Source organism: Hakea prostrata, chromosome 6 (assembly GCF_041222555.1).
Source record: "Hakea prostrata isolate BN-2017 chromosome 6, UWA_Hpros_2, whole genome shotgun sequence".
Taxonomy (NCBI): Eukaryota; Viridiplantae; Streptophyta; class Magnoliopsida; order Proteales; family Proteaceae; genus Hakea; species Hakea prostrata.
Window position 1 is genome coordinate 23,687,913 of NC_142605.1, and position 17,933 is coordinate 23,705,845.

Below are 17,933 nucleotides of genomic sequence, written 5' to 3' on the forward strand. Positions count from 1 at the left end.
GGATGATTTCACAAAGCAAGGAGTTCTTTTCCTAGATTATGTATGCAGGATATGATTGCCTTGGGAACTTACAACCAAAAGCTGAGTTGTTTTGGGCTTTGCTTTCTGTGATATTAGATGCATGTTTTTTGAATTCCATCTATATCAATTAACCCTTGTTCTGAATGTTCTCCATTTTATTATTACATGAAAAACTATAGCTGAGTTATGTTCTCTCTTATCTATTCATTTCATATTGCATATAACATGAAGGATGATGAATATAATACAAAACATGAGAAGAGGTTCTAGTTATCTATCTGTTTACCTATTCTTTTTGGTTCTGATTACAGAAGAAAGTGTGATGCATAAAAGCAGTTCTAGTGTCATAGCTTCTGGACAGTGAATAGCATATCCTCTTATTCAAGAGCTACACATAGTAGATCATGCCAACTTGAATGAGGCTTATATGAGGAACGTCATGTGCCCAAGTGGAGTCTCTACAGTTCTGCCGAAGAAATGAATACCCAACATCAATAGCTAGCTTCTTCAACAGTGAAGACGACTTGTGGGCCTTCACATATGAGTGTCCCATCATATATGTAATCCCTGCTTCTTTTGCTTGGATCAAATCCATGAGTTCTTCCCTCATTGAAGAACTCATGCTTGGACTGGATGGCAATTGGAATCGGACTTTGCGTCTCCCAGTTGATGGGTTCTCATCATTGTCTTCCAAACTGATACTTGAGGTGTTTAATGTTCTACAATCTTCGATGGTATCAACTTGCTGATCGGAAGAATCTACCCAGGTCAAGTTTAATGTGGAAGCTCTACTGCTTATGATGGACACTCTCTCATCAATAAATGAAATCTCTGAATTAACCTCAGAGCATGAAAACTGCTCTTCTACTCGTATAAACTCTGCAATACTCTGGATAATTTGGTTCTCAAAACTGCTATCACCATTATCCTGTTGGATATCCTTGTACCCATACCTTACAATGCATCGATACATTTTGTATGGTCTTGGACAGATCCTACCAACAAGGAAGCGTTCCTCTGGTGAGACATAAGGGACAAGAACTGATTTCACACAAACAAATACAAGGACCTCATGAAATGCTGGGAAATTGGTGATGAAGTGAGAGAAAATGGAAGGGACCCCAGTGGCCAAATCAGAATATATGAGACTGATTCCAGGAACTCGAGCAACCCCAAAGCAATGGGTGAGACTCAGTAGCCATTTCATAGAGACTTTGTTGTGTAGCTCAAATTCATATTTTTGGCGAGTTCCATAGTTCCAGACATACATGACAACCATGAAGAAGGATGAGAGTGCAAGAGGAACCCATCCTCCTTGAGACACTTTAATGAATGCTGCTGATAAGTAGACCCCTTCAATGAACCAGAAGAATATGAGAAAAGCTGCAGCCAACAAGATGCTTCTTTTCCACACGAAGATTATGACAAGTGCCGTTAGAAATGTGGTAATGAACATTACTGAGATGCAAGCAATTCCTGGCAAACCATAAAATTAGATTAGAATCTACTATTAGATTGCAATTTCACTTTGATGCATTTTTAGCATTGTATAATAACTCCTCCTCTAGGGCAAGAAGACACTACCTTTTGTGCTGATGCAGGCAATGTAAGCATGCATGCTTTTTTTAAGGCGGGATTTCTGCCTTTTCATGGGGATGGGATGGTCATTTCATGCCCCATCTTTCTAGGTGTGGCAAGAGAGTGTGGATTATCTCCCCTGTCTGTGCTCCCCGTCACCCCTAACAGCTTTACAACCACAAATTATGTGGGGCCACAAGTAAAAAATAATAAAACATTTAAAAAAAAAAAAAAACCCATCACCCTAATCTTGTGGGCCCCCCTGTAATTTGTGGTCAATAGCCGTCTGGGAGCACAGAGTGCTCCTTGTTGGGGGAGATGATCTGGACTCGTGGCAAGATAGTGTTCATTTCCCCCCTTTTTCTTTTCCATGAGAAATTCTTCTAGGCTCATAACTTGGAAAAGAATATTCTTCATATATTCCTTTTTATTTATTTATTTTGTGACACATGGATAAGTGATTTGACAAATCTGGCTATTGGACATTCAGAAAGTGCTTCCATGGGTAGCAAAGTTTGTTTCATAACCTAAGCCAATAACTTCCATGTATTGGCATGAATTCTTCTATTTTTCCTCACACTTATTGTTTCTTTTATAACTACCTTGCACACTCTCATGCTTGGGCAAGTTTGAAATTTGTATCAGGCCACAAGCTTTCGCTCTTCGGCTGAAATTATCATGTGAGCCAGGGATGTTGAGATCCAGTTGCTTAAGAATATAGGTCTCATATGGACTGCTGTTGAATTGATATTCAGGTAAAGACACCCATCCTTTTCATGCTCTTGTAAACTTGATTTACTGAGTATAACTGAGAGAATATGAACATACCATAAGCATTTCCAATCAAAGTTGTGTCCTTGAATCCGATGGTTATAGCAAGACAAAGTATCATGAGAATCCAGTTTATTTCAGGGATATAGATTCGGCCATGTATTTGTTTTGAAGTGTGAACAATCTTGATCCTTGGAAAGCATCCAAGAGCATGGCATTGTTTGATGATGGAAAAGGTAGCTGTGATCACTGCTTGACTCCCAACAATGGCTGCAAGGGTTGCAATCACGAACACTGGCCAGTATATTTTGTCTATACAACAACAACAACACCAACAACAAAATTAGTATATTGCATTTGGGCCGGAAATACATTCATAAGCATGCTGACGGAATGAAGAATACTGCATAAAGAAAGAAATTAGATAACATACAATACAAGATACATGTGGTTTGGCAAACTTGCTTACAGCCTATTGACGAGATGTGAGATTCTTTCAGTATACTTGAGAGGATTATGAAATAATTAGGATCTCTACATCCCTAAACGTAGAAAGCCAAAAAATCCGTTGCCTTCTCATAAATCCCACTGATGTGAACTAGAATCTAGGGTTGATTGATTGTAGTAATGTCCTAGATCTAGGTCAACCCACAGGATCCCCTTCAAGAGAATCAACAGTCAATTAGGGTTTTGGAGTACCCTACAGTTGAAGGAATTGGGCTGGTTTAGGATTTAGGAAAGGGGTAGGGTTAGGTTTGGCTGGGTTTAGAGGCTAGGGATTTGCAATAAAATCTTGAAACTTTTCTGTCCTGTTGAGTTGAGCTCTGAATCAAGTTTAGGGTTTTAGATTTTAGGTTTCTATGGGAATTAGGGTTTCTAAGGTTTAGCTTAGGGTTAGGGTTAGGGTTTGGTCGAGTATCAATTAGGGTGTAAGGAAGGTTTTCCTAAAAGGGGTTAGGATTTGGGTGAGTGGTTTGAGAGTTTGATTGAGATTAGGGTTAGGTTTCTAGGTTTTGGGTGAAGGGGCTGCAACTAGGATTTTCTAGGGTTTAGTATAAGGGGAAAGGCTGGAATGGTAAATCAAAGGTAGGGGACATAGAAGGGAACTCAATTCTTAAAGGAGGGGGGCGGGGGGAGGATTGGATAAGGGGTTAGGTAATTCTAGGGTTTGACAGTTTCAGTAAATTCTGGTTTTATGTTTTCTGGGTTTCCTATGCTGCTGCAGGTAAGAAAGATGAAGAAGAAAAGTAAGAAGGGAGGGGCTGGAAGCTTGTCCTAGGGTTGGGGAAGGAGGGCTGGGGGAGGTATCAGGTTGTTGCCACAGGGTTGCTGAAGGGGAGGAGAGGTCCTATGATGGGGAAGGTGAGGGTGCTGCAGGGCAGAATTAGGGATGGAGGGGTAGGGGAGGCCTGCAGATGGGAGAGGAGAAGAGGTAGGGGGCTGGGACTGGGGTGGGGGCCTGGTACTTACTTGGACATGAAATAAAAGGCTGGAAAATCTAAAATTTCTGCAAAACCTCTCTTCTAAAAACTGCCACTAGTCCCCTCAAGGAGACCCGCGACTCCGCCACTTGCTCCTTCAACTCTCATTCAATTTAATCATCTACTCCGCTGATTATAATATCATGTGGCATATTTATAGCCTTTTGAAGGAATTCACACTAGGACTCTAATTTAGAGAACAACTCAAACAGAAACTCTTATTTGACTTAGGACTCTTACACAAGGATCCTTCATATTTCACTTTAGAAGAGTCCAAATTGAAATCTCAGAGTAGATATTGAATCCTTGCAAGAAGTAGAACAAAACTGTAGGAGTCTTTTACAACTTAGGAAACCTAACTGAACAAGAACTCTTCAATAACTTAACAAACATGGATTCAAAATAAATGCAAAATGACCAAAATACCCCTGCTGGTAGGCCTGTTTTGGCCCTGGATCTGGTTCAGATCACCAACTCTTGCTTTTAAAGAGTTATTCCCATGGGGTAGAGAATTTATATTAAGGTAGAAAAGATTTCACTAGAGCGACATATATATGATTCTCATTTCATACTTTGTTATATCTAATAGTTATCAAACAGTTTCCATACAGAAATTTTGATTTCAAGTCTTCGAGAAAGAAGAAGAAGAACAAGAGGGGAAAAAATTGCCTGGTTTTCTCTTGTTTGGCTTGTTGGTCTCAGTCTGTATTTTTCTTGCCGTTTGCCTAGGCCCTTGTTGTTTTTTCCCGGTGTTTCCTGTATTCCCCCCCCCCCCCCCCACTTTTTTTTCTCTCCCTCTTTTTCTTGCTTCTTTCCTTTTGGTAATGAGTTCTTTATTCATCCAAAAAGAAGTAAAAAGAATAAATGGTACCAAAGAGAGGCTAAAATTAATATACCTGGTATGGCAGGATAGAAACTCCGTCCTATAGAAGAGGGATTTTTGGATAGATAGGCAGCTTGACCCATGTACTGTACAACTAAACATGGATATATGGCGAATACAAAGGCAAGCTGCAAAATCAAGAAAGCAATTCAGATGGAAACTGTTAGAAGTACATCAAGAAAACATAGAGGAAAGGCAAAAGGTACTAGACAATGGATGCCCTACAACTCATATTCTCTGCTTTGTGTGTAAATTTAAGTAGACAGTTTACCCTTATTGATGAGGCAGTGAAGTGCCCTAAATCTGCAAACATGGCCTCTGATCCTGTTGGAACATTCAAAAGCTAGACTTGGTTATTAGCTCAGAGGAATAGTGGAATCAGATAAAATGCCAGACCAACTTGGTGCAGGAGTTTAACAAGGTCACATTTACATAGTCTTATTCTTGGTTAGAGAGAAAGCAGTTTCTTGGACTTGGACTTGACCAATGACACAAGTGTTTAGCAAGTGAAACTCTGACCTCTAGCCTATTAGACCAACTTGGTTTTGAATCCATGTACCTGTTACTGAAAGAAGAATCCCTCCAAGAGAAATCCAACCTTCTTTGCCTGTTTTTCTGAAGAATGCAACAATATAATGTGGAGAAAGTGCAGAGAAGACCTTGGGGTTCCAATACAATGCATTGTATAACCCAATTAAGAATATAGACACCAACCAGATAGTAACAATGGGTGCAAAAAGGAAAGCAACCTTGTGTGTTCCATAATTTTGTAAAGCAAATAAGCCCACCAAAATTACACAAGCAATTAGCAACACTTCTCCTGCATCCAAGCCAAAACCAATATCAGCCATCATAGCCCAAGAGGGAAGGAAGCTATAGATTCGTTTAGTAGTCTCTCTTACCATTAGTTATTTTCTGGTCATTATATTGCACCCCTGCTGCAGCAGAAAGTACTGCAATTTGAGAGACATAACCAAGATTTAGTTTCTTCTTAATTTGATCCACAAGAACTATTATTGAACTAAACAAGTTAAATTTCCAAAAATGAAAATGAGAACAGTCTGCATGTTTGCACTGGCCATAGCATTAGTTGAACACCTGACATTGCTGGGGTGAGAACACCATCACCAATGACCATGGATGCACCAAATAACACCACAAGAAGGAGTGCTATGCGTAGCTTTTTATGCTTCTCAAGGAAACCCTTCAATGGTGAGGGAGATGTAGTGCTTGGTGGAGGTCCATAGTTGTATGTTGAGAGCTCTTGATCTTCTGCTTGTCTATTTGGAATTAAACTTAGGTTTGCATGCCTACAGAGCAAGGAATAAAGAGCAAATGTTCCACCTGATCATGGAAATTAGCCTTATTTTCAAAATAAAGAAACATAGATGTCTCTATTGAAATCAAAAGTTTCTGATTTAGAACATAGTTAGTTACCTTCGCCATTGTCATCAGCAGCCAATAGTATCAAGACATACTTGAACAACGCTATCAGTGTAAGGGTCCAGAATATCAAGGATAATACACCAAATACTGCTGTTTCACCATGAAAATTTTGTAACTTCCCTACAAACGTGCTTGAGTAAACGTATAGCGGTGAAACACTCAAATCTCCATAAACCACACCAAGGCTTTGGTATGCCAAAATCAAGTTGTGTTTCGTGAGGAAACATTTCCATGGGAACTGCAATACAACAATTTATGTTAAATTAATTATTCAAATGCGAAGGAATGAACCATTTGTGAAGTTAATAAAGGAGGCAAAAAAAAAAAAAATAAATAAAGGAGGCAAAAAGAAAAATTACCCTCGTCGCTTGGACTCTACTTGTGTGGAAGTCTACAACACTGAATTTTTCCATTCTTCACTCAACCGAGTGATGAGGAAGAAAATCCTTATGATAAGCCAATTTGGTCTATCCTCCTACTTTACTATAATCTCCCTTTTATTTTAAAAAAATAGGCTGTAGTTGAACGGACGTGTGAATCTCTTAGCTGAAGGTTTCTAAATATCTACCATCAGATTTGGTAAATTAAATCGTTTAAAAAAAAAAAAAAAAAAAAAAAAAAAAAAAAAAAAAGAAGTCTTTAATGTTAAATTACGTTAAATTTCTATCGCCGTCTCTTTGGAAACGATCAATGAATCTTGGGTTAATCATCAATGAAATTGTAGTTAGATGGCAACACAGAAGAATGGTACAAGAAGAACAGCAACACCAAAAATATAAAAATAACAACAGTGGTGGTGGTAGTAGTAATGGGGGAGGTCGTTCTATTCCAAGAAAAAAATCCCACAAAGAGGTCTCGGGGTTGCCCAACTAGAGAAGATCTGAGCAGGAGAAGGATGTGGTTCCTGACGTCTCTCCTTGTTTTGTTATTCCACTACCTCCTCTTCTTCCTCTTTCTCACCAGTCATCTTCTTTCTTGCTTTCTTTGCATCTTCAATTGATATAGCTTCTCTATTTGGAAGCCCTCTTACGGTTTTATTCCAACTCTTGATTTGTTGGTTCCACCACGCGTTTTCCTGCTCCATGAATTATTGTCGCTTAGTGTCGCTGGAGGAGCTGAAGAGGGAAGCTGTAAAATGAGATAGGAGGCATTGGAGCCCGTGGTGAATGGGTGTTGTTGAGATGAAAAGGAAAGAGGGATGAAGTGGTTAAAATCCAGCGAAGGTTACTCGACTTTCTTCAGTAAGTTAACCCAAAAAAAAAAATTCTGGCGTTAATCGGTTCCCGTAAGTAGTGGGAAAAATCTAAAATTTTAAAAAACGGTTCAAACTTAATTCTATAGATTTAACAGTAAGATCTCAACGAGTGTTTAGTAAAGTCAATCTATACATCCGTTCAGCTACGCTTTAGCCAATATATAATAATATTATTATTTTCTGAAAATATCTTAACTTTATGTTTTAAAGTATATTTGAACTAAATCCTTCCACTACCCAACAAATGGTCAAAGCAACTACTCCAAGTTATCAATTTTTTTTTATTATTATTTTCTTAGATTATTCTGTGATTATATATTTTTTTTTTGTACACACCTTCATTAATCCTTAGATTTAATTTTATCCCTAAGGCTGCGTTTGTTTGCTGGAATAAAGGTAGGGTGGGAAAATTCTTGAAAAAAGTGTAGATTTCCTACTTTTCCCTTAAATCCCAAAATAGTAGATTGTTTGGTTGCTTGGAGTGGGAAAGTGAGAGACAAATTATTTTAAAACCCCACATATTTGGTGGGACTTTGTGGGAAAGTTGGGAAAAGTAAAAAGTAAAACCCACCACTATCACTTTTCCACAAAACCCTTTCCTTTTCTTTCCTCGTTTTATAAATAACTTTTTATATATCCCTATCCCTCCACCTCTTTCTAAGAGGTATTGGATATTCTCTCTTGCATCATCATGAATGAGATAAATAGTGAGAAACTCTTTTCAAATACATGTTGTTTCTATTAAGAAAAATCTATTTTATATTATCTTTTAATTAAAAATGGATCAAACCATTATATACATTAATCGGGATAGTGTTACTTCTAGTTTTTTATGGAGAGATGTGAAAGGAGCACATCTCTACCCTAACGAGTAGAAGATCTAGATTTTATATACATCAGAGATCTACTGCTCACGGGACATGGGTCCCATCCCTCAAAGGTGGGGCCCACATACATGTTTCACCGGGATTGGTCCCTCACTCTTCCCCTGTTGGACCAGCTGGTCCCTACTGCCCATTAGCATGTTGCATGCCTAATGACGTATAATTACTTGTTTATTTGTTTTTTTTTTTTTTTTTTTTTTTTTTTTCAAATCGAATATGCGTGTCGATCTTCATCGGTTCTTCTTCTTCTTGAATGACAAATAAATTTTTGCTTTTCCATTTGCAGGAAAATATGTTCTCAACATTCTATGTAAAGAACATATAACTGTTCATAAGAAAAGAAGCCGACATTTTTCTTACTATGTGGATGATTAGAGAAAGAGGATAAAAAAAATCTCAGATTTCAGAAGAAATAGCTTTTAAAATAGATAAAGAAAAACATTACTTTTTTACACAAAGAATCAATTTATGAACAAATGGAACCCCCAAAAAAAATTTGAGAAAAGAAATCCAGAGTGACAGGAGACAGATGAATTCAGAAACGATACAGGTTTTCATATAAGAACCATTCTCATACTGTTAGTTGCAAATATGGATCTGAGAATTGTTAAAGAGAATGAATTCTTGTAGATTAACCTGAGTGAATCAGATTTGATGAATTCTGATGATTTCAGATTGAAACAAATCATCTACAGTAAGTGGTGATATTAAACCAGAAAGAATTCTCATAGTCTAATAAAGCAGAGAAGAAGCTTGATTTCTAACCTTAAAAGTTCGATGCTGAGTCCAAGTTGGAGTTTCAGTTTCCATGCTTCTCTGCTACTTAGATTGCTGCATTCCCAGAGCTCTTACTGTTTTATAGAAATATAAAGCTTCTTGATTTCTTTTAATGATAAATAAATCAACTTGAGGAGATCCACGCCAAAATCTCTCTCTCTCTTTCTCTTTCTCTCTCTCATGCATGCTTAGTAGAATGCAAATGAACAGGGAAGTGGCTTGTTCTTCATTGTTTTTACTCATTATATATATTATTAGGTAATCCAAATAAAAGGTGCCAAATGGGTACTTTTATTTAAAAAATAAAAAATCAATGACTCATGGAATTGATGAATGAGCAGGGAAGTGGCTTGTTCTTCATTGTTTTTACTCACTATATATTATTACATAGGTAATCCAAATAAGAGGTGCCAAATGGTACTTTTATTTAAAAAAATCAATGACTTATAATATGATCTTAAAAATTCAAATTTTCTTGATATCATAGGCAAATCATATATTTAAATTATGTATAAAAGTTACTTTAATGATGTAGACAAGGAACACGTAAGGTGATCGAATGAACTTCAAATATAATTAAAAAGAAGTTGCCAAAAGAATTCAAATCTTTAACTTCAATATGATTGTAACTCCCTTGTAATATCACATCAATAATTTTTAAAATATTTAGAATTAATGTACTCTACCTTTTTCGCAAATCTTTTTCTGTCCTTTTCTGTCCTTATCATTGTTCCAAATACCAATAATGTTGTACTATTTGCTATTTCTTTCCTTATTTTTACAATGATAATTTAGAAACTTTAGTCATAAATTATTATTAATTTATCATTAATTTAATCCCTCTCTTAATTTCTCTCTCGATCTCTTTCAATCTCCCTCAAAGTCTATCACTCTCTATATCCCTCTCCCTCTCGAACTCTCTTTCCCTGAATCTCTCTTTAAATCACCACTCTCTCTAAATCTCTCTGACGACCTCTCTCAGTCTCTCTCAAAGTCTATCGCTCTCTATATCCCTCTCCCTCTCGAACTCTCTCTGAATCTCTCTTTGAATCCCTCTCGATTTCTCTAAATCTCTCTCTGAATCTTTCTTTTCAAATAAAGATACATCTTATTCTTTCTCTTCTTGTTGTTTGTTGGGTGGGCTTAATTTGTTTATTAGTTTTAATTGATCGTGTGTTCCAATGATTTCTCTGATTAATTAGGTTTTTCTGCTAATATTTTCTTGCCCTGTTTCTTGCAGTTTGATTTAGAAGTATGAACTTCAAAAACAGGAATTTGCCTTTGGAAAACGATGTTCAGAAAGTTACGATCAAGCTCGATACTCTTTTGAAACCTGATGGTTCTGATAAGATGGTTATTGAAGAGTCTATAAGTTATAATAATGGAGCAATACTTCTTTATTTAAAATGGTGATATTTGAGATTTAAAGCTCAAACATTTATGAAGAAATTTATCTTTACAAGCTCAAACATTTATGAAGAAATTTATCTTTACAAAAGCGGCATCCATGCTCAAATTTTACATAATAGAAAAAGCTTTTACAAATCTACATTAGGTCAGTTACTTGTGAATATGATGAATTTGTATTTTTAGTTATTTTAAATTGCTTTTACCCTTCGGTGTTCTAATATAAATCTAGAATAAAAACTAAAGCATATCCAAAGTGCTATAAAAGAAGAATAAGCACGTCAAGATGCTATAAAAGGTTCTTCTCGTGTCTGTGCATATTATTAAATGAGTGAAGACCATGCTTTTGGTTATTCTAGAACATTCTATTAGGGAACAAATTTCTAGAATATTAATGCATTTTTAGCATTGCTTCATGTGTTTGAAGAATTAAAAATTAACTGGTAAAATTTCAAAGATCTCACTTTCTTAATCCTTCATATATGGTCACGTGCATTTGCACGTGTGTAAGTTTGCTAGTATATATATATATATATATATATATATAGACTAATCTGGATAGCTAATGATGCCATTGCCTCCAAGTTTCTTTGATTACAAAATACTTGATTTTGAATTTTCAAAAATCTTAAAATTAAGTTTATTTTTTATTATATTGACATTGTCTTGACCATTAAGATATGGTGAGCATCAAAGTCATTACTGTTGTTAACCTCAATAAAAGTTTGCCAAAAACTTGTGAATGAAGTCATGAATTGATTTAAGAATTTTAAAATGAGATCTTGGAAATTTTAGCATAGGAGAAATAATAGTTTTTTTTTAAGGATCTCTTTCTTTGCATGCGTTTTTGGTTTTCTAGATCTAATTAGCTCCTATTAGTGGTTACCAAAAAAAACTCCTGTTAGTAACTTCACAAATCTCAAATCTTACTTGACTTATTTTCTGCTGTTGGCCATGTTATGGAAATAGAGAACCCCAATGGTCCTGTAGCTTCAAACAACCTTCCTGCTGCTAGGATAGCCATTCCTCTGAAACTTGATCTTGTTACAACCATTATCTTTGAGATCATCCCTAAAAAGCACCAAGTGATTTACTTCAGTTTTGAATACATTCCTGCAAATATATGCCCCAACTGTATTAGAATAGAACACAAGAGCTGTGACTGCCCCTTCAAGACAACAAAAGAGCTGGCTCAATCTATTTCATTACCTAAGGCTGCTGATAATCTCAAGCTTCTGCTCCCCAAATTAGCTATTCCTGCTAGAAGAATGAGTCTACTAGGAGAGATTTACAGAATATATGAGTCTACTAGTAAAAAGAAATCATACCCTCTTATTTTTAAGTAATAAAGCTAAATGATGATAAGGCAAATAAGAGAGTATTTGTAATTGAATTTTTTTTAGGAATAGTAAATGTAATTGATTACCAATTCAGGGGTCTGTATGTAATTTGTGCTATATCAACGTTATCTCTTTTTTTTTTTAAAAGGAAATAACTTAGTTTTTTTTTAAATCTTTTTTGTGAAAAAAGAGAGTTATGCTGGAGATGCAAAGCGTTACGTACCGGACGATACGACTCAAGGAGATTAGATATGTCAATACAGATATTTTTATTGTCGGCTCGATACGCATCTATACGTAACGAACCGGGTTAAAAAAGCTGGAAAAAGCAAGGGTTTTTTGCAGAAGCGGAACTCACCTCTGTCGACCTCTTTCGACCTCTCTCGCCACGAGTTGCAGATTAGTAGCTTCTTCTTCCTCTTCCTTTCCTCTTCCTCTTCCTCTTCAGCTGCTGTTCCGGTGACTTCTCCTACTATAGTAAGTAGTAGCTTTCTCCTCTTTTCTTCGTCTTCTTTGGCCCCATCGCCCACTCTTCCTTCTTCGTTGCCACAGCTGTCTCCAGCGTTCAAGGACAGAAGCCCATCTCAAGGTTTACTCCCAGAGATCTTCAGGTGAAACTTGAAATCGCAGTCATATATCTATGCATTATTAGTAATAATAATGAATTTTGTCATTTTGGTTGTAACTTTTTGTTCTCCAATTGGTGGTTTTCAGTTTCAATGTGAGTAGGAATTAGGATACAATGGCTTTCATGGTGACTAATACGGTTTCGTGGTTAGATATTGGTCCAGTTTTCTTTCTTACTTTTTATATACAGGACGGAATTGTTGTCTGTAAGCACTTGTTCAGGCTGTAATATTATTTACAGGAATCTGTGGGCTCAACCCGAATTCCTGCTTTCAATGTTATTTATTTTTGAGTTTCATTGTGATTTCTTTTCCCTTTTTCAGTCCATCAATTGGTATAGTCAATTTACTGGTTTTTGAAAAGCAATAGCAAAGGGATAGATATTTGCTAGTAATCGTCCATAAGAAACCAACTATGGGCTAAAACCAATCGGACCAATAGTTGATTGGTTTATCCATGTATAGGGTGGTGGAGAATACAAAAGAGTATATTTGCAGGGAACTAGTTACTGTTGTTGATAACCTGGGAAGTGTTTCAACGATTTTTGAATTTAGGCTTTCAGAGAGTAATGTGTTTCCAAAGGCAGAGCTTCGGATTGATTGTTTAAAACAGTGCATGTTATCTATCTAACAAAAAGTTATCATGTAGTCACTACATGTTACAAAACGAGGAAAGAATCCTAATAGATGCTAATTACTTGAAAAGCTCCATTACTGTCATGATTAAAAATACCCAGCTATATGCCTAGTCAACAAACACTACCATATGCTAGGAACCTTATGGATGACTAATGTCTTTCTGTCTGTGTTTTTGTTTAATATTTCTTCTTAGGAAAAAAAAACAGAGCTGAAGTGTTCATTATTACAATCTTTGGTTGCTTTTACTTGTTACTGAACTTGAATAAATGTGTTTGTTTAAGAATAAGATCTTTCATGAGTATAATGAATAAAATCTGATCTAAAGAGTTGTCATGTCTTCTTGATGGTTATGAATTACACATGTTTAAGTAATTGGTGCATGAAAGGATGATTATTTATTAGCTACATCTATTGTTTTATTTTTAATTAGACCATTTCCTCACATACTTTGATCATTTCCATTCAATTCCACACCTATCGATACGTGTCTATGATACAAAGCTAAACGTCTCTTAAAATCACCTGACCGATACATTACCAATAGACAATACTATAAACCTTGTCTCTGGGTCTGTAATGCCTGGCCTCTGCCACACCACTGCACCGTCCGCATCCTCTGCTTCGACTCTGTCACAAGCTGATTGCAGAAGCAAATCTCCATTTCCAGACCTGAGTAACAGTTGATGGCAGCAGCGGACGATTAGTATCTATATTTTCGGTAGCTTCCTTCGTCTTCTCTGTAGTCCATTTATATCTGTGTTTTTCTTCTCCCATCAATGGTTGGGATGAAAAATGAACCTGAACCAACTTTCCCTATTAAAGGATAGTCCTTCGTCTTCTCTAGAGAGTGTAGTTTACTTCCCACTTCATTATTTTCCTAAGTTTGCATGATCATCACTACTGGCTCTTTCACCTCATGATGATTCAAGTTGTTCTTTTTCTTTTTGGGCTGGTGAGAATTGAAGGAAGTGTCTGCAGGTAAGAATTTTCTTAAATATTTGTACCAGGCCATGATTGTGGAACTTGTTGGCCTAGAACATCACATGCTAAAGTTTGGAACCAACTATATGCAAGCTTGATCTCTTACTTCTAAATTTAGCAAGTCCGTATTGGTTTGAACTCCATTGAGTGATCCATACCATCGGAAGTTCTGAACTAGCCAGACTCCAATGTTTAAAGCACAATATTTTAGTCCTTATGATTGGTGACAACGGTGCAGGCTATGGCATTGCTCAATTGATTAGCAGAAGTTTAATGAAAGGTGGATTGGGTAACTTTGTAGTTGTTAACCAGGATCTTCAAATCTGCAATTCAAATTTGAAATATTAAACCTCTTTTTATGATCTTGGCTGAACATCTCTTGAACTTCTTTCCAATCATAGCTTGGAAACCCCAAATCAGTCTGCTGTGTCAACTATCGCTTTAGATTCTGACATTTAACCCTCATTATGAAATTGTTCTTTAGAAGATCCATAAAATGACTGCTTGCTGTGGATGTTCTGTTCCATTGCAAAGTTGCATTGTGTTGGACAGTTTTGTTCGGTATTGCTCCATTTTTGGGGATTATGTTTTCTTTTCTGTTTTCTGGTTCCATCATTAACTTGTTATTGTGTATATTGTGTGGCGTAAATGTCTGTTGCGTAGTGAATAAATGCCCATAATTTTGGCCCTAGAGCATCCGTACTAAGCATGTATCACATCATTGCCATATTATTTCATGTATTTCTGAAATTATTGTTGTCTAGTTCATTTAGTACTCATACATGTCCACACCTTTTTCCATTTCAAAATTTAACTAATTAATGGTAAAACACCCTTATTTTATAAGATCTTGCTTCTTTCCATTATGTTGTTTCTCTGAAAGTTTGTGGGAATGCAGAGAGAAAGACAGAGAGAAAGATGAGGCTTTTGACGCATAACATGCTTTCTAGCAACATCAAGGGCGTGACAAATGGGTTTCCACTGCGTCTTGAAGTGGAGAAATCAGTAACAAAAGAGGTTGAGTTTAACTCAGATTTCCTAAGAAACATGTTCCCAAAGATTGAATGGAAGGCACTCATCGATGCTGCTCGGTCAATGGGGTATGCAGAACTACCTGAAGAGACACCTGAGTCATCAATGCTCGAATCAGATGAGTTCCTCAAGAAGTTTCACCATGCTCTCCTTGAGCTCCATCTTGAAGAAGGTGCGCTGATCTGTCCTGAGACTGGTCGGCGTTTTCCTGTCAACAAGGGTATCCCAAACATGCTCCTCCATGAAGATGAGGTCTGATTGGTTGATCTCATAGTTTCTTTCTTTGTCAGTTGATATTGGCTGGCGCAGGAGGTGCTGGAGTTGGTGTACTTAACCCAACAGGAGTTTCTGGATACTGATAATGTAGTTGTTTTGAGCTTTAGATACTTTCATTTGTATACATGAATGCTGTTTTGTTTCTTTGGTAATATTTAAATTAGGTTTTACTCTCTTATGGCTTACAATTTTCCTTCTTTGTCAGAATGTGTTTGCTGCTTTTTTTTTTTTTTTTTTTTTTTTTGGGGGGGGGGGGGGGTAGGCTGTATAGTTTCTTTTCTGGGCAGAAAAGGAGGTTTTAGACTGGAATTGTAAACGTTTTAGCTTTATATATGTGTGAATTGTGATTGAGTTGTTTTGGTGGAGAAATTGATGTTGGGGATTTATCCTCTTCCATCTTACAAATTTCTTTCTTTGGAAGATTTAATATTGGGTGGGGGTTGGGGAGAAGAAATTGAAGTGAGGCTTTATTCTTTTGCATCTTTAATAAATCTTCTTTGGTTGTTTCACAAGATAGAAGGTTCGGATACTGAAGTTTCTGCTTTACATTATTTTTCCTTTTTTTTTTGGGCGGCGCAGGGGGGGGTTGTTGGGATGGAAGAGCGTTAGATACTTCAATGTGTCCAATGCTGCATTTCTCTGGAGTGAAAATTGTGTTTTGTTGGTCAACTCATAATGCGTTCTAGACTACCAGGCTTGATCAAATGTGCAAAATGGTATAAAACTCTGAAGCAATTTGATAAGCAAGATTTAGGTAATGCTTTCTTTCCCTGATGTGTATGATTGGTGATTCTGTTAATCTGGAGAATTAATTGAGATTTGGGTTCTGTTGATCAGTTGATAACACGTTCAACTCTACTTGATTTTGTCAAATGTAGTGGTTTAAAAGAACTCCAGACATAATCAATCTGATTTCTGATAGTGTCAAATCTGTTTACTGTTAGTTATGGAATTTTGAAGGATAATCTTGCTGTGTTATTTAAGGTTTGGAATAACTTGCTTTCCAGTTTCTATTTCAGACTGAAATTTGTTTCAATTTTGTTAGATTTTGAGGTGCTTTATTTATTTCTTCGACCATAATGGGGAGATGAATGCAAGTGGCTGGTTCTAGGTTTTATATAATCAATTACACAGTGATAAAAGATGTTTCTGGGTTTTGCTTGGTGACATTGTTCATGCTGTCTGGTTTTGTGTCTTGATCTGCATTTCCCCTGGCTCTCCCTGATCTGATACATAGGTCAGTGATAATGACAACTCTTCTCATATCAGATGAGATTGCTTCTTTGAATATTGACTTCACAGACCTGGTTGTGGGCTGATAAAGGACATATATTTGAGGATTATGTGTGCCACATGAGTGAGTATAAGTTGGTTTTATGTGAATACTTATTGCATATACACTTCTAGTAAAGTGGTTTCCCCTGCTTTGGCTTTTCTCATGGGGATTTATGGTTGTTCATTAACTTGTGCTCTTCTTTTTCTCTTTTTTTTTGGGGTAGGGGTGGTTTGTGTGTGTGTGTGTCTCTGTTTTGGGTGGAGTGGGGAAGGGGGTTTTCTTTTTGCAAATATTAGATTGTAGTGGAGATAATCAATAAAATTACCAGTGAAGCATGGGGCAGTGAAAGAAAGAGGGAAGCTTTTATTAGAATATTTTTTTGAGCAGGTCTATTGATATTCCAAATGGAAACCAATTAATAAATGCTTTATAAACTGTTTAGGTAGATGTCCTGTGATGTACTGATTTTGTTCAATTTAACAGTGTTAGGGCTATTTAGGAAGAAAGCCATTTTGGATTCCTGATGGTAATGAAAACTGATTCTCTTGGGCATGAATCATGCATTTGGGTTTGAATTTGACTTCAGAAATAAAAAATAATTTACATGGTGTAATCCTGCTACAAAACAATAATAAGCAAATATAGAATGAAGAGAAACTGTTTTCTTTGTTTTTTTACTTTGAAAAAAAAAATGTATACAAAGGCAAAAGTCTAAATTAAAATGTGATTTAGTACCTCTAGCCCAACCACCGATCAAAGGGCACAACGATTAAAAAGAAACAAAAGACCAAAGGGAGACCGCCGTACCAAACAAAGGTGGGAAGAACGGAAAAAATTTCTTTTCCGCCACAAAATTTTTTTGCCAAATTTCCCATTATTTCACCCAACCATCTTGCCCAGATTGTACTTCTAGTTGGGTCCCCTAAGCAAAGAACATTTGTATTCCTTTCAAATTGGAGCAATTGGTAGGAATGCTATTTCATACAGGCAAGCATGTATTCCATAATCAATTCTTTTACATGGAGTGGACAAAGGTTACATAGTCTGGAAGTTCAACCAACAGGGTCATCTAAGATAACAAATCTACTATACAATTTACAGATGCTGGAACAAAATAGAACTGTGAAGAATCGAAGGAAGGATTGAGATCTTCTCGTTGAAGTGCACCAACTCAATAAAACAGACACCAGCCATTGGATGTTCATTAGAAGTTATCAGCTCTTAGGGAGAGAGAGAGAGAGAGCCATATCTTAGGTTCTT

The 17,933-nt window shown here is 36.5% G+C and overlaps 2 protein-coding genes across 2 annotated transcripts; one reads left to right on the forward strand and one right to left on the reverse strand.

Annotated features, from left to right (window-relative positions):
* Positions 1-409: 409 nt before the first annotated feature.
* Positions 410-9,298, reverse strand: LOC149012745 (potassium transporter 4-like). The gene is made up of 9 exons (XM_089158420.1): positions 9,085-9,298; positions 6,172-6,418; positions 5,833-6,078; positions 5,637-5,687; positions 5,294-5,554; positions 5,006-5,058; positions 4,748-4,862; positions 2,428-2,682; positions 410-1,497 (listed from the first exon to the last, which is right to left on the reverse strand). Exons 1-9 carry the CDS (start codon positions 9,127-9,129, stop codon positions 410-412), a joined length of 2,361 nt encoding a protein of 786 aa, XP_089014546.1. The 5' UTR covers positions 9,130-9,298.
* Positions 9,299-12,168: 2,870 nt separating this feature from the next.
* LOC149012746 (multifunctional methyltransferase subunit TRM112 homolog A-like) lies at positions 12,169-15,632 on the forward strand. The gene is made up of 2 exons (XM_089160206.1): positions 12,169-12,454; positions 14,988-15,632. The coding sequence occupies exon 2, from the start codon at positions 15,008-15,010 to the stop codon at positions 15,377-15,379; it is 372 nt and encodes a 123-aa protein (XP_089016332.1). The 5' UTR covers positions 12,169-12,454; positions 14,988-15,007; the 3' UTR covers positions 15,380-15,632.
* Positions 15,633-17,933: the final 2,301 nt, after the last annotated feature.

Coding starts and splice junctions, on each gene's coding strand:
- LOC149012746 (XM_089160206.1), top strand. CDS start 15,008: ATGAGGCTTTTGACGCATAACATGCTTTCTAGCAACATCAAGGGCGTG.
- LOC149012745 (XM_089158420.1), bottom strand. CDS start 9,129: ATGGAAACTGAAACTCCAACTTGGACTCAGCATCGAACTTTTAAG. Junction 5,688..5,832: donor TCTCACCCCAGCAATGTCAG/GTGTTCAACTAA, acceptor CTCAAATTGCAG/TACTTTCTGCTGCAGCAGGG. Junction 4,863..5,005: donor TCACTGCCTCATCAATAAGG/GTAAACTGTCTA, acceptor TTGATTTTGCAG/CTTGCCTTTGTATTCGCCAT.